This window comes from Apodemus sylvaticus, chromosome 9 (assembly GCF_947179515.1).
Source record: "Apodemus sylvaticus chromosome 9, mApoSyl1.1, whole genome shotgun sequence".
In the NCBI taxonomy this organism is placed as follows: Eukaryota; Metazoa; Chordata; class Mammalia; order Rodentia; family Muridae; genus Apodemus; species Apodemus sylvaticus.
This window is the reverse complement of record NC_067480.1, coordinates 34,721,487-34,746,398: the sequence shown is the minus strand read 5'-3', so window position 1 is coordinate 34,746,398 and position 24,912 is coordinate 34,721,487. Positions and strand designations below refer to the sequence as shown.

At 41.1% G+C, this 24,912-nt stretch overlaps 1 protein-coding gene across 2 annotated transcripts in view; it reads right to left on the bottom strand.

Moving 5' to 3' along the window:
- The window catches only part of Farsb (phenylalanyl-tRNA synthetase subunit beta), a 68,939-nt gene that overhangs the window by 25,625 nt on the left and 18,402 nt on the right, over nucleotides 1-24,912 (bottom strand). For both annotated transcript variants that reach the window (XM_052192785.1, XM_052192786.1), the window contains 10 exons: nucleotides 22,698-22,848; nucleotides 21,286-21,394; nucleotides 19,409-19,479; nucleotides 18,103-18,164; nucleotides 16,972-17,023; nucleotides 13,249-13,310; nucleotides 12,818-13,025; nucleotides 12,337-12,417; nucleotides 8,758-8,850; nucleotides 4,589-4,706 (listed from right to left, as the gene is read on the bottom strand). In XM_052192785.1, coding sequence (XP_052048745.1) covers nucleotides 4,589-4,706; nucleotides 8,758-8,850; nucleotides 12,337-12,417; nucleotides 12,818-13,025; nucleotides 13,249-13,310; nucleotides 16,972-17,023; nucleotides 18,103-18,164; nucleotides 19,409-19,479; nucleotides 21,286-21,394; nucleotides 22,698-22,848 — 1,007 coding nt within the window. The remainder of the gene's footprint in view (nucleotides 1-4,588; nucleotides 4,707-8,757; nucleotides 8,851-12,336; nucleotides 12,418-12,817; nucleotides 13,026-13,248; nucleotides 13,311-16,971; nucleotides 17,024-18,102; nucleotides 18,165-19,408; nucleotides 19,480-21,285; nucleotides 21,395-22,697; nucleotides 22,849-24,912) is intronic.

The window sequence follows — 24,912 nt, the reverse complement described above, 5'->3', positions numbered from 1 at the left end:
TGCATACCCCTATGTTTAATGTTTTATAACACACGGCAGATAAACACAAACAAACATCCGTGTGTGTGTGTGTGTGTGTGTGTGTGCGCGCGCAACTGTATAAATTGTATGCTGAGGAAACAGCCCACACGAAGACCAAACAGTTTTGATCTGTGGCAGCCATGATGCTCAAGGGAGGAAGAAGAAACAAAACTCTGAAACAGATCTTGCAATTAAAGGCTTAAAACATAAATTCTTTATTTCCACATCCACTTAGGAAGGGTAAAAAGAAACAGACTATCCTCACTTACAGAGGCGTCTGTGACAATGTGAAAGTTTGGGAACTATTTAACTGTAACCTGGAGGCAGTTCAGGGGAATGGAGTTCAAAGCAGGAGCCGCTCTGGGAAATGGAGGAAGGTCTGAATGAGTCAAAAGCTCCGAGTAGCCGTGCTCCTCATGTAAGGGAGGCCTCTCTGGAGCTTCTGTGAGAGCGCTAACCCACTGCGCTTAGCACAACCATGACCAAGTCCAAACCTTCTGAAACCGCGTGGGGGGCGGGGAGGACTGAGATGCAAGCCAGGCTGCTCCCTCCGTGGATGGGCGGTCCTGCTGCTCTGATCCTGAGGACATAAATCCCGAGCTCATGCACATCCTTAGGGGCCTGCTCTTTCTAGACTTCCTTGGTCATCCTTGGTCCAGAGACCGCTTTCTCTTGCATCTCAGTGAGATTCTAGGCATAGTGGCAGCTTCCTGAGCACTGAGGGAGGAGCTGTGACTGCAAGATTCAACTGTGTTTAAAAAGTGGGAAGGCTGGATTGTGCAAAATGCGCTAACTTTTCCAGACACGCAGTCTTTTACTCATCCCTGAAGTTTCTCTGGCTTTTAAAAATATTTTGTTTACAGTTTGGTCATTCCTGACATTGAAATGAATGAGCTATTAACATCTGAAGCCAGCCAGCAACTCTCACAGCAGCCCCGCATGCTCTCCACAGCTACCCTCCCTGCTACAGAACTGAAAAACTTACCCTAGGGCAGAGTCTGTACTCAGAGTCTTGTTCCAAAAACACATGCCACTCTGTCTAACAAAAGGGATAAATCAGCTTAGTCCCCTGAGTCATGACTAATTTTTAAAAGTGTTACAGCAGCTTCGGATCTTGAGGCTCAACAAATGTAGTGGCTGGCTCAGCCTCAAACAAGCCAAATGTGCCTGATTTACAGTGGAAGTCTTAATGCTTGAAAAGTGTGCCTGACTTGGTTTCAGAACTGGCAGCCTGGCAGCCTCATTCATCATGGCGGCCAGTGAGAGGAGTGCCATTAGAGGGAGATGTCTGAGCAGGCCAGGCAGGGAAACCGGAGTTGTCCTTTGCCTGATTTCAGAAGAACTTGGGTCAGAGAGGAAAACACAGAAATTCAGATTCCTTTTTTTTTTTTTTTTTTCATTTTGGAAGCTACGTTTGCCAAGCAGACACTCACATGAGGCTTGGGGTGCTAGAATTTTCTTGGCATTACAGAATGAGTTACTGGCAGTCATAGCTCCATTCTCTGCATTCCCAGGGTACTTTGTGCATTTCCTCCACATGGAACATGGATACGCTGGGTGGCCAGTGAGCTGCACGCTTGTGCCAGCCCTGCCTCCCCAGGCTTGGTTTTCACACAGGTGCTAAGGACCTGAGCGCAGATCTTTACACACACGTGCAAGTGCTCTCCTAGATTCTACAGTCATTTTTAGTTTTCTGTCACAATTAGACCACCTGGGTCATGCTTGCCACACATCTCCTTTTTTTGAACCCCATAATTTGGGGACTGCTCACTAAAGAGATTTGGGAAACTTCATTATTAATTGGAAAAATCCCCCTATTATTTATTTTTGGTGGTTTCAACTTTATTATTCAAGTTTCATTTAGGAACACATGGCTAGCAAACACCTAAGAGAGAAATGACTCCTAATTTGTCACTTAAAAATGGTAAATTACTGGATGGGTGGGGGAATACCCTCATAGAAGCAGGGGAAAAGGGATGGGATAGCGGGTTTTGGAAGGGGGAGGGACAGGGAAAGGGTATAACAAGTGAAATGTAAATAAAGAAAATATCCAATTTTAAAAAAAGATAAATTACTCAAAGAAAACTTCCTGTGGTTGGTTGATTGATTGAATTGAATTGACTGATTACTGCAACGCCAGTGTAGTTTTTACCCTGTAGTCTTTGACAGAATTAATGCGGAGGAACTCCAGGCAGGGAGCTCTACATCCGATTTTGGTATTCCCTGGCAGAGTGCAGCACTGCATTTCTCCCAGGGCTGGTATCGCCCAGGTCCACCTCGGTCTGAAGGTACTCTTTCAATCCTGGCGAGCTTTAGTATCAAGAAAGAGCAGTCTTTCACTACTAAGCCTGCGGGGTTTAAGGTAGCCTCGCTCTCCAGGTCACCTTACTGTGACTGTGCCTACCAGGCCTCTGCCCAGGCTCTCAGCCCACTCTGCAACAGTGCCAATGGGAATCTTCCAGTGCAGGGTGGTGATTGATTTTTAAAAGTAAAGTCTTACGTTAGTATGGTTTGGGTTTCTCATAAGGGGGAAAAAAAAAACCCACAAAAGAAGAAAATCCAATAACGCCAAGTCCCTTAAAGGTTAGGATAAAAAATCAAGTCCCATTGTCTCAGCAAAGCACAGCGACACTGCTGGCCACTCTGGACCTTTAGGAACTATAACAGAAAATGGACATGACCCAGGACAGCGGCATCTGGCCCTGGGCCTGCCAGCACCCTAACAAGAACAGCAGTCATCACTTACTACGTGGCTAAAACATTCCAAATGCAGTTTCACTGGATCCTTACTACAGCTAATGAAGCAAGTGTTGTCATTACCCCATTGTAAAGATGAGAAGACAGCCACAGAGTTCAAATAAACTGTGTACCCTAGAAAGCATGACTAAAACCCACACCTTATGGATGCAGTCTGCAGACCCCAGACTCACTGCTGCTTCCCTACAGATGCTGTAGACCCTGAGGATCAACATGCACTTACTTAGAATACCGCATCAGAAAAGTGTTTGTTATGAAATAAGATCCACCTAAACAGAAAACATACTCCATCTCAACAAAAGGAAACATGTTTTCAAGATCATAGACTCAGTGAGTAATTTAACTTCCCTTCATTTTCTATTGATGCGATAGAAAATATTAAAGAAAAAGTATAAGTCAATGCAAGATAAAGCGGGATCAGAAGGAAACAAACCATGGAAAAATCGATAGTTTCAACACAGGCACAGCAAAGTCTCAGAGTTCTCCCCATGAGAAAAAGCACAACAGAAACGCAAATGTCTGAACTAAAACAAATAACAATGAAACCCAGCTCACGCACAGGCACCTAGGGCTGAAACACAGCAATGTACTGCTCCATAGCTATAGGCAAACTCTACAGCAAATGTGGTACCCAGGGCTGCGCCTCACTCAGCCTCCAGCCTGTGTGCACACCCGGCCCTGCAAGGCTGTGAAGGAGCCCCATCAGTTACTATGAAGGACCCACTGTTGAAAGAGCACTGCAAGACTTTGGAGGAAACAGTGCAGTTACCTTAATCCTGTACTTACGATTATGACCACAGTACAGAGGATGAAGACAACACGAAGCTCAGAGAATAAACGTAGAAGGAAACAAAGTTCACAGACCAATGCCACCCTGCACTCTCAGGATCTACACCATGGAAAAACTGAGCAAACCCTCAAAATTCTTTACAGCTGATACTAAAAACTGTTTTCTAGATTTTAGTATAGATTTGTCACTTCAAAAAAATTCTACAGACTACAGCCAGAGTTAAGAGCCACTCATAACCATAAGGGCTGAGGTATGAATCAGAGGAAGGCTGCCAGCCAAGTGGTCACTTGAGGCACTGCTCACTGAGGGGCCACAGCACTCACATGTCTAGACAAACAATTGAACTTGACTGACTTCCAGGAAAACCAGGCTTCCAAAATTCCTAAATTTATATTTATTGAATGATCATGCATTCCAAGTGTCAGACAACACCCCCACCCCCACCCCCACCCACTATATTAAGTACTTTGAACTTGCATACTTCAAAGGCGAAAATTACAAAACATACTCACAATCACTGCTGCAGTAGTGCTGGGCAATCAAAGCCTGACCAAAATACCATGCACATATGTCACAGGGTGCAGGACAGAAAAATTTCACAATGTTCTGGGGACCTTCCATTCTTCCTTCCACCCCCCACCCAGGACTGGTACTGTGGTGAGTTCAGAGACCCGTGCTTACTTTCAGAATTACAGGTCTACAGAGTGAGTTCTAGAACAGCCAGGGCTACATAGAGAAACCTTGCCTTTAAAAAAAAAAACCAATAAATAAATAAACCCAACAACTTAAAAAAAATTAAAAAAAAAAAACTTTCAGAATTACCAACTCAAGGATGCTCTGATAGTGGTGTGCTAACTCGGATTTACACCAAAATACTCTGAGGAGGGCGGGTAGCAATATGAAAGAAAGAAACCTGACTCTGTGTACAGGAGTAAGCATGCTAACTTCTCTAAACAGAGCTGAAATTCACACAATAAAAAACATGTCTAAGTATGCAAATCAGAGGTAGCTCATTCTTACCTTTGCTAGGATCTTTTACTACAATGTCAGAGATTTCAAACAGTTTGAGAGGAAGGGGCATCTTCCGGTTTGCTGCAATGGTCTTCAGAAGGCCAGGAAGAAGGGTAGTGCGCGCCACCTATGGGAAAACATGTGAATTCGCACTGACTCAAGAACTGGCAAACTCAGGAGTAAAGGAGGCAAAGCAGGCCAGCTTCCTGCTTCAAGGAAAACTTTTGCAAAGGGTGATACCTTTTTATTTTTAAATTCTCAAGTCCAGTTCACTAAAATAACTGGAAACATTCTCCATTCCAAATTAACAAAATAAGCACCAATAAATATAATTTATATAGTGAGAAGCAAATATAATGATTATTCCTAGCTAAAGATTAGCTATTCCATTATAATTTTAAAACTAAACTGGGTTTTCAAGGTTGCATATATGCAAATTTTTTATATTCTGTCTCCTTTCACAAAGTAGTCAAAATAGCCTAGGCTGGACTCCCAAATACTCGTGTTCAGACTATACTTGGTTCTTACATGCTTTGACTGAGCTGGCCCAGTCCCTCTTACCGAATTGTCCACTTCATAATTGACTTTTACTTACTATTCTCTACTTTCTCATCCATTTAGAGTAAATGTAAGACAGACAGATAGACAGATGTAGTTTTCTGATCCCAACAGAACTATGAGTTCAAGGCTAGCTTGGGTAACATCATTTACAGCCAGTCTGAGGTGTCTCTAGCCCACCATGGGGTGCACATGGAGTCCTGGCCTTGGGAAGCTGAGGCAAGAGGAAGACTGTCACGTGCTCACCATCAGTCTGGGAGACATAGTGAGCACTGGGCCTGCAAGACCATCTCTCAAACAAAGAAGCAAAGTGGTTTCCTTATATTTAGCCATTAAATCTGCTTTTTAGTTCTTCTTCTCTAGTGCCCTCCTTTCTACAGAGGATGTTCCAAGATGCTCTAGCAATACTGGAAACCAAGCTCCGTACATTCGCACCTCTGATAACAGTGTGTGCACTGGGCACCGTAAGAGACCAGTTATGACGACTAATGACACACTGTAACAAAGGTTAGTCAACACCATCTCTTTTCAAGATACCTCATATTACTATAGAGCTTAGCAATCTTGCTGTACTGTTTCTTGGGTCTTGGGTTTTTGCCACAGAAGTCAGACAGTTGTCACCTTATAAAGGAAATATTTACTGTTTGGACTGTGGATCGTGTGGGTTCCAGGGACCAAATTCAGGTTTTAAGTCTTGCTGATAAACAACCACGGAACCATCCTGCACCTTGAGTACATCTCTAACTAACTGGTGCATGTCTGTAACCTCAGCCCCTGGAGGTAGAGGCTTTATAACAGTTTGAAGCCCACCAGAGCTAACTAAGTGACTTAGGGTTCCTATTGCTGTGATAAACACTATGACTGTTGCTACTTTGTTTCTAACCCAATTCCCCAGTAAATGAAAGCTCAACTCAATCAGTTAACAAAACAAGCTACAAGCCTAAATTGGGCAGATCTCTCACTACACTACTCCATTCCCATTTATTTTATCCCATATAACTTGCTTCTCTCTCTCTCTCTGCCTCCTCTCCTCCGCTGATCTCCCGTAGCTCCTCCCCTTCCTGTTTATTCCCCCCCATCCCTTCCCCCCACCCCACCCCACTCCCAGCTCCTCCCACTTCCTCCTGCCCAATCATTGGCTAAAGCCTTTATTTGAAAAGTTAAGGTGGAGAGAATGTTCACAAAGCAACCCTCATCTGCAGCCCCTATAAGGAGTGGAATTAACATCAAAATACAAGCCCAGGGCGATCCACAACATATGACCAAAGCAACTTGGGAAGAAAAGGGTTTATTTCATTTTACTATTCCAGTTAGCAGCCCACTGTTGAGGGAAGTCAACACTTTAATTCAAGCAGAACAGGAACCTTGACTCAGGAACTGAAGCAGAAGCCATAGATGAGTGCTGCTTACTACTTGTTCCTCATGGCTAGCTCATGCCTCTTGATAGCAGCACGTACAACCACCAGCCCAGGAGTGGCACTCACAGTGAACTAGGCCCTCCTCCATCAATTATCAAGAGAAAGCACCACAGGCTTTCCCACAGGCCAATCTGCACTCTGGTGGGCGCATTTTCACCATCAAAGATCCAAAGCAAAACCAAAAAAGCTCTATTCATTTTTTAGTTGGTCATTCTCCTTATTAGTGGTAATGTCCACATTTACAATGGTTTTGGAAACATAACCCTTATTTGCTTAGTTCAAATAGATCAGCAACATAAAAATTTAAAATCTGAATCTGGCCAAACTTTCAGCTCTAACTACTATGAGGAATATAGGAGACCACTAGGATATAGTCAGCAAAATCCTAATGTGGGAAGCCTGTAGAACAAAGCGCCCATATTTTTAAACAAATAAAGTGAAAGAAAGGAAGTATGCCAGGAAGACGCCGCGGTGTAGAGTGAATGATGGACTAATAAATAACCTGTAGACTATGCTTGAGCAATCAGTCAACTCTAATGTATAACCTCAAGGAAATCCCAACTAAAAAGAAAAGGACAGCTGGGAAGACTACACAGTGACAGCCATTTGAAGACTTACTAATATTACTGTTAACCTGGGGACAAGTGAGAACACTCCATAATCTTGCTTATAATAATTGCAATAAAAATTTACATATTTTTATTTGCAAATAGTATTTTTCTTCTCCTGCCCATTCTATAAAACATCTACTGTCAGAGAAGAACACAAAGTTAAGAATTACATAGAAAAAGAACATGCTTTAACCCAAACTGTAAGCCACTTTCCATTCACGTTAACCATAAGTAAGCACAGACCTTACCACATTAGTGATGGCAGAAGGGCTATGAAAAGCAGGGGTAATGCGGGAGCTGCCAACTCTAAGAGCTTGAGTGTCTAAGCCACAGTGATGCACGGTGGCAGCTGAGGCACTTCTCATCGGCTTTCCCTCTGCTTACATACAGTGGAACAGGCAGGACACACACTCCAAGGAATGTAACAGTTATACAATTCTTGAGAAATACAAAATTTGTGTCACACCTGAGAAATGAAACTGGGGTATGGGGGTGCATTTAGCATAAACAAGTAAAAATCCACTCGTATTCAATGAAAATGTGCTAGGAGTAAATATTAGTATAGGTTCATTTGCTACAGTAGGTAGTTCTATAAATAAAACTCAGAATTCTTAAGGATCAACATTTCCAGCACCTGTAGGATTTTCCAAAAATTAACCCAGCATCCACCTTTCACACACGTGAGAACCAAGATCCATGGAATCTATTGTAGATCACAGCTGAAGTTTGCTCCATACTAGAGTGAAGTTTTCTAAACCCAGATCCTTTGGTTCTAAGATTTTTCAAACATGCGGGACTGCATATGCAAGAAAGCAAGCCAGAGTTCACATACATAGGAAGAGAGACGCTTAGAGCCAGCTATTAGCAAAACTGCTATAACTTGAAATCCATGTCTACAGCTAACATCCACGGCCATACTCTGAATCATTCAACACAGACTGCTAGCGCAGGGCCATTCCATTTAAGTCTTCCTAAACCCAGTAAAAGACTTCCAATAAACTCACAAGGACAATGAAAGCCACAAAGAGCAGTCATCAGAAACTGGCAGGATGGCTTACAGAGAGACATAGTGTGCATTGTAATCCATCTACTACAAATGAATGGGAAAAGAGAAGAAGCTGAGAATTTTAAGTAAATATCAATTATGACGTGAAAAACACGGGTAAGAGTGGCTGAGCCAGCAAAATGTAACAACTAAGGCCGAATGTGGGCACTTGGAAGTCCAGCCTGAGCTATGCAACGAGTTCCAGGTCAGCCTGGGCTACAGTGAAAGACACCATCTCAAAAACAGAAATGATAATAAAATAATAATAGAATAATAATAATAATATTTTAAACAAGCAAACTGCAGTCTGGTTAATAATTAATATTATTTTCTTTCCAAGAAAATAATAATTAATATTATTTTCTTACCAAGCACAGGCTCTGGGTTCAATACTAATACATACACAGAGACAGAGGAGCAGGGGGACAAATTCCAAATTATCTAAGGAAAGTTCATTAAAATGTTCTACGGATTCACCCCTGAGGTATAACTGAAGAGAGCTTCCCTAAGTCATTTACTACAAACGACTTTTATCTCAATTCTTACCTGGAACTCAGCGGTTTTGGGATTACTTATGTGGACTGCCTTTGTTGCAGAGATATCCAAGCCAAGTTTATCAGCAATGTCTTCTTGGGAGCACTAAGAACATGTACAGTAGATTAATACAGGGCAATGCCAAACTCAGAGTTTAAAAGTATTTCATGTTCTCACTCAGTTTGCTCTACAGAATTCAGTAAGTTAATAATAACCTAAGAATTTGATCTAATAAGCTTAACAATTAATAATTCATCATTTGTAGATACACTTAACTATGAATAGCTCTCTATGAGGAGTTGTAGCCACAACAGGGAGCTACTTGGTATCTCCTGTAGAGATGGGGTTTAGCCCACACACAGATCCTTTCTGTACTCGGTCCTGCTTACCTTTCCCAGCTAAGCTCCTAATTCCTGTTTTCTGAGCATTATACTTTCACCTGCCTTTAGCTAAAATCACTGTGCCTGCACCACACACAGCAAACAGGAGGCTCTATAAGTGACCGCTCTTTAGCTCTTCCATAAAGGTATCTCTAGTGGGACCAATAAGAGAGCCCCCCCCCCATCTTGGTTCCCCAGGGCTTTCTGGCTGCCCAGTGTTCTCTGAAAGGCTGCCATTTGCCTTCCCCTGCACATAACCCACAGAGCTCCTAGGAGCAAAGAAACTACTCAGCTCTTACCCGCCTGCAGGATCTGCAACAGCAGGCACACATTAGAGCAGAACTCACTACTAGATCCAACAACTCTAATAAGGATCAAAATTTAGAGATACTGTATGACCAATGCCTGACAGAGAGTGCTTAAAACATATAGTAAAATGAAAAATAATCAAGTGATGAAAGCTGGTGCCATTAGGTTACTGGAGTCCTTTCTAACTTTAGGACAATATTGTTCACTGAACTGTTCTAAAAGGCATCCTCAAGTAGTGGGCCTTCAAGACACTAATGAGTCCTGAGTACCTGCTGTCTGCCAGGCAGCTGAGAGAAGGCACAGCCACTCACCTGAGGAGAATTTTGTCTTCACTGCATGCTAACGGTTGCCCTAGCAACCCCTGCCTTAGCTCACCTGAGGGCCAGCCTTCCAAGTGTTGTATCATATATGTGCTGGTATGCACCTCCATACCCAACTTTGCCATACTTTCATGAAAAGGTATTAAACTCTATCAGAACAGAGCCCCACGGAGCTGCCTTGCTAGAGGGAAAGCCTGTACCATACTGCAAATAACACTTGCTGCAGAGCAGAGGGCAGTTTGGTTTACAAGATTTAGATACACTGTGATCAGTTCATTTAAAAATGTATTTACATGATGCTACCCCCTCTCAAGCAGAGCTACTTTTGTCTGTGTGAAAGGAAAAGGCTTTCCATTGTATCTGAATGACCCTATGCTTCACACTAGTGATGGAAAGAGGGAGACAATCAGAAACAGTTTCACCAAGAGTTCTTGAAGTAACAGTAGCTCAGGCCTAGGAAGGAAGATATTCTTAAATATCAGCATTTATGCCTCTTCTCTAATGTTAGGACTCTAACACATACAAAACCCATAATCATAACTGGTCAGTGGTGGTGCACGCCCTTAACCTGAACACTTGGGAGGCAGAGGCAGGCGGATCTCTTGAGTTTGAGGCCAGCCTGGTCTACAGAGTGAGTTCCAGGATAGCTAGGGCTACACAGAGAAACCCTGTCTTAATCAATCAATCAATCAATCAATCAAACAAACAAACAAACAAACAATCAATACAAACAAAACCCATAATCTTTATAAGTGTTACTCTTAAGGTTAAAGTAGGTATTTTGTTCTAAAATTGAGTCACTTTATAGAAGACGATGTTACAACTAATATGCAGTGTTCAAAAGTGAACTACTTGTTAAGAAGTCAAAAAGCAGCTTTGGCCAACTGATTGCCACTCGTATGCGAACTGGATGTGGCGATACAGACCAGCAATATTAAGATCTGTTTATTAAAACCATGACTTTATAGACGTTTAAATTTTAATGATTTGTTTATTTTATGCATATGGGTGTTTTGTCTGCATTAGTGCATGGTGCCTACAGCAGCCAGAAGAGGCCATGGGATGCCCTGAGACGCGGCAGGGACTGGAGCTTGAACCTGGGTCCTCTGCAAGGGTAGCCAGTGCTCTAAAACTCCAGGCCACCCCTCCTGCCCGTTAAAACTTTGAACAGGAAACTTTATGTGACCTCCATCCCTCTAGCTCCTCACTCCCTTTCTCCCAGACAATGAACATGTGTGACGGGCAGCGAGCACACTGCTTAGCATTCCTCCAGTGCTATACTTCAGTCACAAGCTCTGGCTCCTAACAGGTCTGGGCTGGAATCTTGGGGGTGCAGGGACTGAGAGAAGTTACTCTAACTGCTGAGGAGGACGGGAACACAGCAGTTAGAGAAGAACTGGTTCCATGCACACACAGCTATCAGTGTGGAGTAAACCCTCCCCGCACAGCAGCCTCTAGCAGGAGGCAGCGTATGTACTCCTGCAGGATACACGCGACTCGAGGCAGCGAGGAGCACAGGCCTGAGTTGTAGCTACAGTCAGCCTGGGAAGAAAACTAGAGTCACAAGTAGAGAGGGCACATGAGGGCTAACTTTGTATTTATAAAGTTGAAATCCTTCAGGATGAGGATGTGTTGATTCCTACTGTCACTTATGTACTTTAAAAACAAATGCATTTCTCATTGCTAAGTTTTCTATTTCAATGTGTATAAAATGGTGATTGTTCACAATGGAAACAGACATGGACTCTAAGGTCAGTGTACATGAGATAAGATAGGGTCAAGCAGTAGCCACCCAAAGCCCTGATTCTCATCATGACTGCTGTGTGCAGTACGTCAGCTACCTGTCTTCTTTCTGCTTCAAGCTTCCTCCTTGAAGAGTGCAGAGCCTGCTAACAAGTCCTGACGTCCAGCAGCCCTGTAACTACTCTAAAGGCTAAGAACTTCAGGCGGGGGCGGGGAGACAGGCAGCTGCCCCATCCACAGGTTACTAAATCAAGCCATCTGGGACACCCAAGACCTGCAGTCTGCAGCGCAGGTCTCTGCCAGGGAGACCCTCAGACTGCACACACTTACTTCTTTCAGTGGTCAGTGTGAGGAAGGGGAGGGGAGCTCCTTCTGATTCTGTAATAACATTCATTTCCTGATTTAGGCCTTTTATGTCAGCTTTTCAACTCAAAGCAAATGTTTGTGAACATGTTCAAAGACGAAGAAATAAGTCTAATGTGGAACAGTTCCCAAGACCTTAACCAGGGCGGTATCTAGTGGGTACAGCCACAACCAAATTAAGACCAAATATTCCAACCTAACAAATCTGTTTGTGAAATTCACTGCGCACCTTCTCCACTTACATCAAATATAAAGCACAAGGTCATCTCACTGGGACTTCCTGTTTCTAGACCTTCATGGTCTTCCATGACTACAAAAAGAAACACTCCCAATTTTTCCTTACTGGAAACTATATGATTCAAGTAACAAGTTTCTCTTTTAGAATCTGTAAGTCTCAGCAGTCTAGACTTTATAGATTTAAGTAAGGAATCACACAATATAGCAGTCATGGATCCCAAGGAAAGCTGAAGACGTACCAGAGCAAAAGTCAGCGCTTCAGTGAAGCCAGCGGCAGCCATGTCGAGTCTGAGGAGCTCTGTGAGCTTGTTGAGAGGAAACTGAGGGGAGAGCAACACACCATGACATCTCCTGCTTTGTTTTCTTCAACAGATTTATCTGAACATACCCTTATAAGGACACAAATGTCAACATCACCACTGCACTATCCAACAGCCTTCCACCCCACTCTCCCACATGGAGTCTGCCTTCAGGCCCAAGAGGAGAAAACAAATCTTACAGTTAGAGTCAACCAGAGCTCCACACTGGAATCCGTCCTTCTTCACAGAGCTAGTCACCACAGGCTCTCAACTCACTCTAGTCATCTGGGCATCTGTTCTGTATCCTTCCCCATAACCAGTGCCTCTCATTAATTCCCAGGTCCTGTTTGTCTCAAAGCCTTCCTGGCATTCAATGATCAGTTGCTAGCAATGGGGTGTTTATCTAAGGGTGCCATCTTACTTGATTAGCTATGGTGTATGTTTTTGGCAGAGTCATCTGAATGTTGTTATAGCCATAAGCAATAGCTGCGTCCTCCACAATGTCACATGCATGGATGACATCTGCTCTGGTAGGAGGAACTTCGACCTCAATCTGATTGCCGTCACCTATGACTTCTGACTTCAGACACATCCTCGTCAGGAGCTTGGCAAGATTCGCTGGAGTTTCTCTAAAAAACAATGCCCAGGCCATGAGCTTCACTGGAGTATGTAAAACATGTGCATATTATGCTTTCAGATAGGTTTCTACCTGAAATAGTAACATTTCTGCTAGGTATCAAATGTCCTAGCACACTATAGAGCCCTCTTTCAATAAATAAACAAATAAACCTCACTGTGTACTTATTCAGTTCTCTTCTCTCCCACTGTAAATACATTTGTTTCAAAGCATACCTGATTCCAACTTTCTTGTTAATTAAATCAGCTCTCACCATCTCCTTTCTGTAAGGCAGCTCCTAAGAGAGAAAGTTAACATTAATTATCCCCCACCAGATGCCACTGTCTAGTCTCTCTCGTTCAGTCAGCTCTTGCAGCTTTATTACCTAGCCAAGAGACTGTTCTTAGAGCCACACACCGACACAAACCTGAGGTCTTTAAACATGATAATCAATTTGTTACATCTGACTCATATATGAATAGTCTATGTCCTAAATGATTGTTTAATGCTTGGGTCATCCAGATGGCTCAGTGAGCAGAGGAGCTTGCTGCAAGTCTGATGACCTGAGTTCAATCCCCAGGACCCACAAGACAGAAGGAGAGAAGGGTCTCCTGCCAACTGTCCAGTGACTTCCACTTCAGTGCAACACAATCTATTTTTTTTTTTACTTTTTATTTATTTATTTTTTAATCTGGAGCCGAAGCTTGAACCTAGGATCTTATGTTTGCTAGGCAAGTCCTCTACTGCTGGGCTAAATACCCAAACCCCACAATTAATTTTTTTTAAAGAGCAAATTTCCTTGTTATCATTTCCCAAGTGGAAAAATATTATGATGTCCTCTGACCTGCCTCTCAATCTGCTCCAGAAGATGGTAAAAGTGGAAGGGAACACTTCATCAAATTGGCACCGGCTCTCCTTCAGACAGCACGGAACCTTACCATAGCAAGTGAAAACACACATGCATAAACCTAGGGCTCTCTACTATCTTTGGAAACAGCTTATGAACACTAATCCAAATTACCCTCAACACGTACACATTAATGAGTGTACATGCATGAGATAATGAAGGCAAGACCGAGTCTAACGCCAAAGCTCACACTGTTTATAACCTATCTTCAAAACCTTAATCCGTTCTATAAAGTAGCAAGGCTGGTAAAGACAGCAGACAAAGACAATTTCTATTCATGGTATATGTTAAAATCCTGTATTTCATAGAAGGAAAAAGTACTCTCCCTCAGGGTGTTCTGCTCTGTGGACCTCAGAGCTGTTCTAGACTAAATTTAAGAGAAAAAAATTTCACAAATACCCAGCAGTCCTTCTCAGAAAGCCCACTATTTTAAATTTACAAAAGTACTCTATAACATATAAATGCTTTCATGAAACTGTCTACACAGGAAAAAGCTAACAAAATTTTAAAGCATATTTCTCTTTATAAAAATATATAGTTTTATTAAAACTTGACAATTCTTCACATTAAAAAAAAGAAAAGAAACTTTGATGAAGAGAAGGCTCAGTGACTGCTGCTCTTCTACAAAACCCAAGTTAATTCCCAGCATCTACATGATGGGTCACAACTGTTAACTCCAGTTCCAGAAGAGCTATGTCCTCTTCTGGCCTCTGTAGGCACTGCATGCACAGTGTGCACATATATATGCAGAAAGAAAATCTATACACATAAAATACTTAAACTACTTTAAAAAAAAAAAAACTTTCTTCAAATCAGACATTTAAAGAAATTGATGGGCTGGAGAGATGGCTCAGCAGTTAAGAGCACCAACTACTCTTCCAAAGGTCGTGAGTTCAAGTCCCAGCAATCACATGATAGCTCACAACTATCCGTAATGAGATCTGATGTCTTCTGTCTGAAGACAGCTACAGTGAGTAAGTAAGCGGGTAAGGAGCAAGAAGAAAGTGTCTGAAGACAGCTACAGTGTACTTACATATAATAAATAAATGTTGAAAAAAGATTTTAAAAAATTGTTATAAAGTTGTGCACACCTGGTTCACAACTCTGAGGGCTGAAGCAGGAGGCTCATGAGTTTGATATCATTCCAGGCTACATTCATTTCTGGTCTCTAAAAAACAAAATAAAAAACAACCACAAACTCTTCCTTTGTCCACATATATGGCCTTGGGATGCAACGCTGCAGATTTACCTAACAGGCAGAATGTACCTGTTCTCCACCTCACAGAGGGCCTCAAATGCAGCCACAGGGCTGGTCCTGCTGGAGATCCCTGGACTTGCTCCCTTAGTGCAGGGATCCCTGAAACAGCACCTTTAACAGACCTGAGCCCTTTTTGGTCGCTCATCTCACTCAGCACTACTGTAGCTGCTGCTCCCCGAGCTCCACCCTGACACCCGGGAGGCCATGTCCCAGTGAAAGCTGGGCTACCCTCTCCCTCCCTTCCTTCTTGTTTTTGTCTGTTATAACTAACAATTACTATTAAATGCAAATCAAGTAAAAGTGTGGTTCTGCAGTACAGTCCTTGCCTCCCATTTGTGGTAGCCTGGGTTCCATCCACAACATTATAAAAGGCCCAAACATAAACTACAAAATCTCTAAACCCTGGCGACTCAAATTCTATCTCCAGAATTCACATACAGTAAATGGAAAGAATGACTCCACAAAGTTGTCCTCTGGCTTCCAGAGGTACACCAGACTCACCACTTGCATGTATACACACATGTGCTTACAAACGAAAACACACACACACACACACACACACACACACACACTACTAATAGCAAAATTTTTTTTTAAAGAATACCATGCTAAACACTAATGTTTCTAGGAAGGGTAATATTTGTATCTGAACAGACTTTCCCATACTTTTAAAACTACTTTACTGTCTGGAAGGAAGCAGAGAAAGGCACTTCCCACCAAGTCTAATGACTTAAGTTTCATTTCTGATAACCACATAGGAGGACACAATCAACTTCTATAAACTATGCAGAACATAGTCACAAATACTGGCAGCTCAGGGGTTATGAGTACTGGACCCAGGTTCTGTTCCCAGCGCCCACACGGCAGCTCGCAACTGTCTGGAACTCCAGTTCTAGGGGTCATGTGCCCTCCTCTGGCCTCCTTCAACATCAGGCCCAGAGCACACATGATGCATACAGGCAAAATACTCAGATAACTAAACTTTTTAAAAATTAGCTAAAAAAATTTTTATGTTCTGATTCACTTCACAAATGCCAAGAGGAAAAAAGAAAAGCAAAGGAACACAAGTTGATGAGAGAATGGTGTCCCTGATCAGAATCAAGCTACATGATTTGAAACTGTCATTTAACACTCCCATGTGGATGTGGTGGCATACTCTAGCTCTTGGGGAGAGAGGCAGGTAGATCATGAATTCAAAAAGTAGCTTTAGCTACACAATCAATTCTAGGCCAGCCTCTGTTACAAAATAAGAACCTGTCTGAAAAGCAACCAAAATAAATTAAGAATAATAGTTTGGAAGTTTTCTACCAAGACCCCATATTTAACATTAACTGTACTTACTTCTCAACCAGTCTGAACAAATTCAGAATTACACTAGAGTGACAGCCTTCAGCTGTTACAGATTCAAATGTGAACATCCTAAGTAGATTTGCAGACTCAAGTAATCACAAAAGGGACGAGAGAGACTGTAAGCCACTTCGTTAACTAGTTAATAACTAAACAGGTCACAGAACTATGATGCTATGTAATACACTATGAGAGGGACAGTCAGGCTCCTGCTCTAAAATCCACAACACTTATTAACAGACAACCTATTAAATACTTCCAGGCCTCAAGCTCTCCCCACAGATAGGCAGCACACCACCCACCCTCAAAAGGTTACTAAGAACTGGATCCATAAGACACTGTGTGCAGTACATGTTGCAAGGGACAGGTGAATTAATCAGCAGAGAGAAACAACCACTCAACAACCACTACAACTGCCAGTACTACCATCATCTTTTAAGAACTTACTGGAAAGGTATTTGATTTTCCATTAGGAGAAACGACTTCAACTGCTTCAACTCTAAAAAAAAAAAGTCAGAAATGAGTTATAAATACTTAAAATGCACATGATTAATAATTATTCTGTTTTATAACTACAGCCTCAACTCGTTCAATCTCTTATCCTAACATCATTGTTTTGACCAATCTTCCTATATACACCAGATACAACATATACAACAGATTCTACCATTCCAGGTCCCAAAGCTCACCTCCCATGTCCCTTTCGGCAGTGTCCACTGAGAAAGCTTACTCCCAGTGTATAAAGCATGCATCCCACATAGACTCTTTAACAATGCTGATGTATACCCTATGCTTTACCAGAATATTATATTGAAAGCTTAAATCCCTGAAATGCAAATTATAAAAAAACAAGAAAATTCGTACAGCCTATATAACATCAGTCATTTTTTTTTTTCTTGGTTTTTTGGATTTGGTTTTTCGAGACAGGGTTTCTCTGTATAGCCCTGGCTGTCCTGGAGCTCACTCTTGTAGACCAGGCTGGCCTCGAACTCAGAAATCCGCCTGCCTCTGTCTCCCAGAGTGCTGGGATTACAGGCATGCACCACCACCGCCCGGCTAACATCAGTCATTGTTATCATTACATACTTACTATGAATTATAACTGAGAGTCTAGAATAAGCTGATGCTAATATATAGTAAGGTCATACAGCTTTTTCATACACTTCTATGCCTGTTTAGCTATTTCTCCATCTTTACATCCTCAAATCTAGTCCTTAAATACTACTTAAATTTCACTGCCTCCATGAGGCCTTCCTTGCCAGACTGGCCTTACAAACACCAGACTACGGCCAAAAGATTGAACACTTTCCATTTTGCATACAGTTTAGAGATATGTCATCTCCCCAGATATGAGCCCATGTACTGACAGACCTTTACTGGTATTCCCGGAAGCTTCCGCCCAAGCTAAACACAGAATAAAGCATATGCCTCATAGGACTTTTTAAAGATTTACTTACTGTGTATGAATGTAGTACACACATATATGGACACTACATACACTGCTAAAATTAGTACAGGGCGGGAGGTCTTGGACCCTGCGTCAGAGCAGAGGCAAATGATAGTGCTGAGTGAACTTACGTAAACTGATTTTCACAGTGTTCACTGAACATGGCGACAATAATGTCAAGCACGATCTTTGCCTGCAAAAGGAAAAATACAAATATTATGGTACTTTATAAGTATATTCTCATTCAATTCTAATGTTATGAATATTTACTATAACTTAGTCTTCAAACATCTAATAATGAACCCTTACATACACATTCTAAGAAAGGAAATAGAATAAAAACGTAGGAGCAGGCTCATTCTTATCTTCAGGTGTTCTCTATTTATGCAGCTCTCTGAGAGTTACAATCCATGACTGAGACAAATCGTTTAGTTCCCCCACCCCAACTTTGGATTATGAGGTTTCAAAGAGACAAATGGCTAGTTACTGGAGTAAATGTTATCAATTTCATAAGTCTCTGGAGCCAGACTGTTGGAATCTGGCTCGACCACTTACTAACGATACGACTTTGGATGATCTAGTTTATTCTCTCTCCACCTCAGGCCTCTCATTGGTTAAATGGACATACTAAAACTTTCTACCTTTGGTAGCTTAAGAACAAATGCACAAACACAAAACACATGGAACATCCCTAATAAGTAGTGAGGGCCAGATACATTCTAAAGGTAAAACCAATCCTCCTTACAGGAGCTGAAGAGATGGCTCAGTGGTTTAGAGCATTTGCTACTCTTACAGTGCACCCCAGTTCAGTTCCCAGCACCCACATGACAACTCTCAACTATTTAAGAGAACTTCAGTTCCAGGAAATCTGGAGCCATTTTCCGGCTTCTACGGCAACCAGGCATGTATGTTGTGCACATATAAACATGCAGGCAAATCATTCATAGACATAAAATAAATACGGATTTAAAGGTTAAAAAAAATATAGTAAAATCTTTATCACTTTGACAGTATTTCTAAAGGCAAGTATCACAGATAAGAGCCACAAACCACATGCCCAGAACCGTCTCCAATGAGGCAGCTGTAGGTGAAAGTCTGTTTCCACATCCAACCTCCTATTGTTATAGGCTCTCTCTACCATGGATAAGCGCATTAAATATCACACAACACAAGCTTTCCTAGCACTCCAGTCCGACATCTGTAGCAACTGAGGGTGGGGCAGCCTCTGTTCCAGTTGGTGGAGGACCTGTATGAAGATCAAACTGCACATCTGCTCCAGATGAGCGGCAGGGGGTAGGGGTCAGTCCAGCCCTTTGGTGGTTCAGTCTCTGGAGTTTCCAACTATTCTAACATTTTATACTTCAAAATCAGTCTTGGCCCACAAGCAAACTACATTTTGTCTGGCATTATGAAAAGGTGAACAAAGATTTTATTTACCTTAGTGAAGTCAGTCCCTGTGCATTCGATAAATATATTCCTAGTATTTACTGTTATTTTTGAATGATTGCCTATAAACAGTAACAACAAAAATTTCAGAGACATGACATGATACAAACCACAATTTTAAAAAAAAAATCACATTTTAAACTAAGGAAACAATTGAAATACCATAAAAGTAAGGAGATAATATGGGGGTTTTTTTCCCCTTTGACTTTTATAGATAGGATATTAATAGCCCAGGTCAATCAAGAATTCACTACATAGCTACACAGTGATCTACACAGATTCACTACATAGCTACACAGTGATTCACTACACAGTGATCCTCCTGCTTCAGCCTACCAAGCACTGGGATTATAGACATAAGCCAACTATGCCTAGCTATAGGGTATATAACATTTTCTTTTTATAATTATTTAGTGTGCATGTGTGCCGGTCAGAGAAACTTGTAGGAATCAATTCCCTCTTCCTAACACATGGGTTCCAGGGATCAAGTGCAGCTCAGCAGGTGGAGTCAAGTGCTATTACCCCACACTGGGCCATGCCACCAGACCTGGGTTATGAGACTTTTAAGCTCCCACTGCAAGCTGGAGAAAACAGATAATCCTCATTATCTTTGGACTTAATCGAAAACAATAACAGTGCTAGGGAAGGAGAAGCCGATGGACTTCTGTGAGTTCGGGGCAAGCCTTGTCTAGACACAAGCTCTAGGACATCCAGGAATTCATGGAGAAACCCTGTCCCGAAATATAAACCAAGTAACAACAAAAAGATAACTAAGGCTTAGAAAGTTTAATCTACCTGGTCACCACAAATTATGAAGCAACAGGTTAAGGTCAGTTTGGATCTAGTTAACTTGAGGTTGGCATTCTTGACCATTGAAACTACAGGCAATCTCAAGAGTTCTTTCTCATCTTGTGTCAGCTAAACCAATTCTGATCCCCCCCAAAGACACACATTTATGGCTTAGACATCATTAAACTGAGAAAAAAACATTTAAACTGTCTTATAATCTCTTTATCCATAGAGAAATTAAAAGAATTAAGAATACAAAATATAAATAACAGTTTAGTTTATAAGAGTAAAAATTAGAGTTTAAGTCCAACAAAGAGAGTTGTTGTCAATACCAAAACATCTAAATAAAAACAAAGAAAAAAATTTCTCAATCCCCACCCCCAAGGGCCACCCACTTGCCACTGGAGCCTGAGTTCAAGCCACAGAACCCACATGCTGGAAGAAGAGCACCAACTCTCAGAAGCTGTCCTCACACCTCCAAACATGCAACAAGCACAAGCTCCCACACAAGCCCAAGTATGTACGTTAACAAGACACTAAAATACCTAAAACTCCAACATATCCCGAAAGAAGAGACAGCACCCAGAGTAGTATCAGACTATACTTACATATGCATAAACATGTGCAATTATGAATTAAATGCTCATCTTATATAATAATACAGATTATTACTTAACAATCAGCAGTAAAACTAAAGGTTTTGAGAAATATAAAAGAAAGATCTATCCAGCTGGAGTGATGGCTCAGGGGCTTAGAGTATTTGTTGCTCTTGCAAAGGATCTGGGCTCAGTTCCAACATCACATAGTGGTTCATAACCATCTGTAACTCCCATTCCAGAGGATTCAATGCTCTATTCTTGCCTCCAAGGAACCAGGTACACACGTGGTACACAGACACACAATGCAGCCAAAACATTCATACACATAAAATAAACTTTAAAAAAAATTAAATAATAAAATGTACAAAAGACCTGAGATTCAGATCTAAGGTCAATGACCAACTCACCCTATTGAGAGGTCTACAAAAGCACTAATAAGAAAAAACTCCAAAGATCCATGTTCTTCAAGAAGTAACTTACCATTTATGATCGGAGGCATCGACAGGACCACACCATTGCTGTCATAGATAACTGGATACAGGGGCTTACTTTCAATGATATGTAAATAATGTTTAAGGTGGTTGTCAGTCTAAAAAAAATGAAGTCAAACAAAAGTAGCTATTTATTTCTACAATAACCAGGTGGCATTAATCTGAAATTTAAAAGAAAAAAAGTCAGAAAAACACCAAAAATGTTCTTCATGGCAGGAAGCTACAAACTTATAAACTTCTCCAGTATGAACGGAGGTCTCACTGTCTGCACTCAGGCTCTCCTAGCAGAGTGAGGTGAGGGACTGATCACTCTCCCACAGTGAGCATGGACTTTTCACTAGCACTGCCAAGTCATTGCAAACAATATTCAGCCATCACAAAATTCAGAAAGAAGAGTTAAGTAAGGTAAGTCAGGACCACTGATACTATCTCTACTTGTTTTTCCAGGGTTAAGCAATGGCTGAACCCCTTCTCATTGTTGAGGCTCTAAGATGCAAATAATGAGGGTAGATATTTTGCAGTGGTATTCCTCATGTACACAAAACTGCCAAATTTTTTTTTAATTTTTTAATGGTTCCTTTTAATATTTTATATACATTAGTGTTTTGCTTGCATGTATGTCTATGTGAGGCTGTCAGATTCCCTGGAACTGGAATTACAGACAGTTGTGAGCTGCCATGTGGGTCCTAGAAACCAGGGTCCTCTGGATGAACAGTCTGTGCTCTTAACCTCAGAGCCATCTCTCTAGCCCCTAAGTTTCTAATTATATAAGCATGAGTGTTATTTCAATACTTGTTAATGAAAATTAAAAAGTACAGTTTATGTATTAGCTCTCAATCCTTGTATGACACCAATAGCATCTCAGAGGTTTATTCCTTTAGTCTCAGCATTCAGGAAGCAGAGGTGGGTGAATCTCCTTGAGTTGAAGGCTTACACCTAAAAGCATCTCATGATTTATTCAAAGCTATGTCATAATGATGATGATTATGATTGTGATAATAATAACCTTATTTGTAGGGTAAGTATAATGACTCCCTCAAAACCATTGTTGTAAACCATGTATGTTAACTGCAAATTGAGAAGAGAACACATAAATGTCTATTTTATTTTTTGTTAAAAAGAAAAACAAAAAGAATACCAGTGAGATGGCTTAGCAGATAAAGATACTCTGCTCCTACAAGCCAGGCAACCTGGGCTTGATCCTCAGAATCCATTCTGAAAGGAGAGAACCAATGCCTAATAGTCCTCTGATCTCTACACTGAAGTCAAGCCTACACACTCATTCACACACACACACTCACATACACACACACATACATTCACATATACACACTCACACTCTCTCAGATACATATTCACATACACACACTCACACAAAAATAAACCAGAAGACTTCTTCACCTTGTATATGTTCATCAATTCACAAGCTGTGTACTCCTTGGTCTTATTCAGAGGCTTGAATTTTATATCTGAAGGACGTTTCGCAGTGTAAGTAAATGGGCCGGATAAAGTGTCCAAATCATGAGTTCCAATAGCAACCAGTGCTCTCTTCCTAAAGACAAAGAGTCAAGGAGGAGGAAAGAGGAAATGAGAGCCAGAGAGCTTAATATTCTCAAGACAACAGAGATCGTGTTTTTAATTTTTATTTTAAACATTTCCTTCAAATAGCCCATAGCTGCTACATAATATCTTTATTGCAATATAACAAATTCTCACAATCATTAAAATAGAACAAAAGTTAGTTAAACATTATTTCAATAGTGGAAGCAAATACTTTCGCTAAGTACTATATCCTTATGATTCCTTAAAATTAGTTCAAGATGGAGGTGTGTACATATGACATATTTACATATAACCACACACATATAAATCAGATAAAATGTATAATGCAAGACAAAGCTGGGGATTTAGCTAATTGGTAGAGCTCTTGCCTTGCATACACAAGGTCCTGAGATGGAGTCCCAACCAATACTGAAACAAACAAAAAAGTATTCATGAATAAAAACTGGAATAACCATGGCTGTACTGGGCAAGATTACTAGCAAGGAGAAACACTCTGTTATCCAATGAGTTAATAATAAACACAGAACTACCATAATGAAACATATGAATTCACTCAGTAAACTTAAAGTTAGACTGCCAAATCCAAGGATTAGAAAGTAGAAACCAATCAGCCCTAAAAAAGAAAGAAGGGAAGGAAGGAGAGAGAGCGGGAAGGAGGGAGGAAGAGAGGGAGGGAAGGAAGGAGGGAGAGAGAGAGATAAAGAAAGAGAGAATGCTTGAACAATGAAAATCAAGAGGGGAAACAATTAAACGATAAACCCAGGAAAGTACCGGTGTGCTCTTTCAAAGACTAATAAAACTAATAAGCATCTCCACTGACCAACGTTTAGAGACCTGGGAATCAGGAGACAGCATCACAGCAGACACTACAGATGTAAGAGCGCGTTAGGACAGCTTCATGGCAACCCATGACAACCTGCATCACTCCCTGAAGACATTACTCGGCAGTTACTGGTAGGACCTGACTCTGGCGGCCCTCAGTTTAGAGTGGGCTCTCTTCTCTCCAGAAGTCAGAGCTCATGGTTCCCAGAAACAGTAAGTAAACCCGAGGCTGAAGTGGAATGAAGTAAGGAAATGCCTTCTGCTGATTAAGACATTTTTGAGCCAAGTGTCCACACCTGCAATTCCAGTGCTCAAGAGGCTACAGTAGACGCCTGTAGCCTGAGCTACACCTGAGCTACACCTGAGCTACAACTCAACAAGAGGGAGGGAAGGGGGAAAGAGAGAGGGAACGAGGGAGGGAGGGAAGGAAGGCTTAATATGTCTATAACAATAGCCTGCCACTCTCTCGTAGCTCCCATTGCCTGTCGGGCCTTGCCCTTATTCTTTTTTTTAATTTTTTTTTTTAATTTATTGAAAAGGGAAGTAAAAATACTTTATGATAAAAGTAAAGATTTACATGGAAAATATTTCAGATAAACACGTTAAAATTGACAATTTTCATGGAAAATTAAGGAGTAAAGTGGTAGACATGTAAAACATTACTGAATTAATTGAAATATGGGATAGAAACATTTTATGATAGAATTGATGATTTACGTGGAAAATATTTCTGATAAAATTCTAGAAAAATGTAGAAAAACATGTTAGAATTGAAGATTATCATGGAAAATTTTATACAGATATAATAATGGTAGGCATAAAAATATTCCTAAGTTGATTAAAGCCCTTATTCTTTTAAAACCATATTCTTCTTTGTTTCAGGCAGATTGTTCCCATTTTACCACCCTTGTCCACTGCACTCTTACAATGTACAATAAACTTCTTTCCTCAAAATAAATTCATAGTTCATTTATTATTTTCCTTAGTAATGATATATGTCAGCAAACTAATACGTAGATTTTTAATATAAAAAGACTAAGAATGCTATGTGAAGTCCTAGGGACATGTGTGCACTCTCTGAGCAAAGACACTCTGAAGGGAACACAAACACACGAGCTGCCAAGTTTGAGTCATAATTTTAAGCATTTTTCACCATTGAAGAAAGTATCTAGAATTCTCCTCCTAAACTGTCCCTAGCCTATCCCATATATACCACATATACAAACAGAAA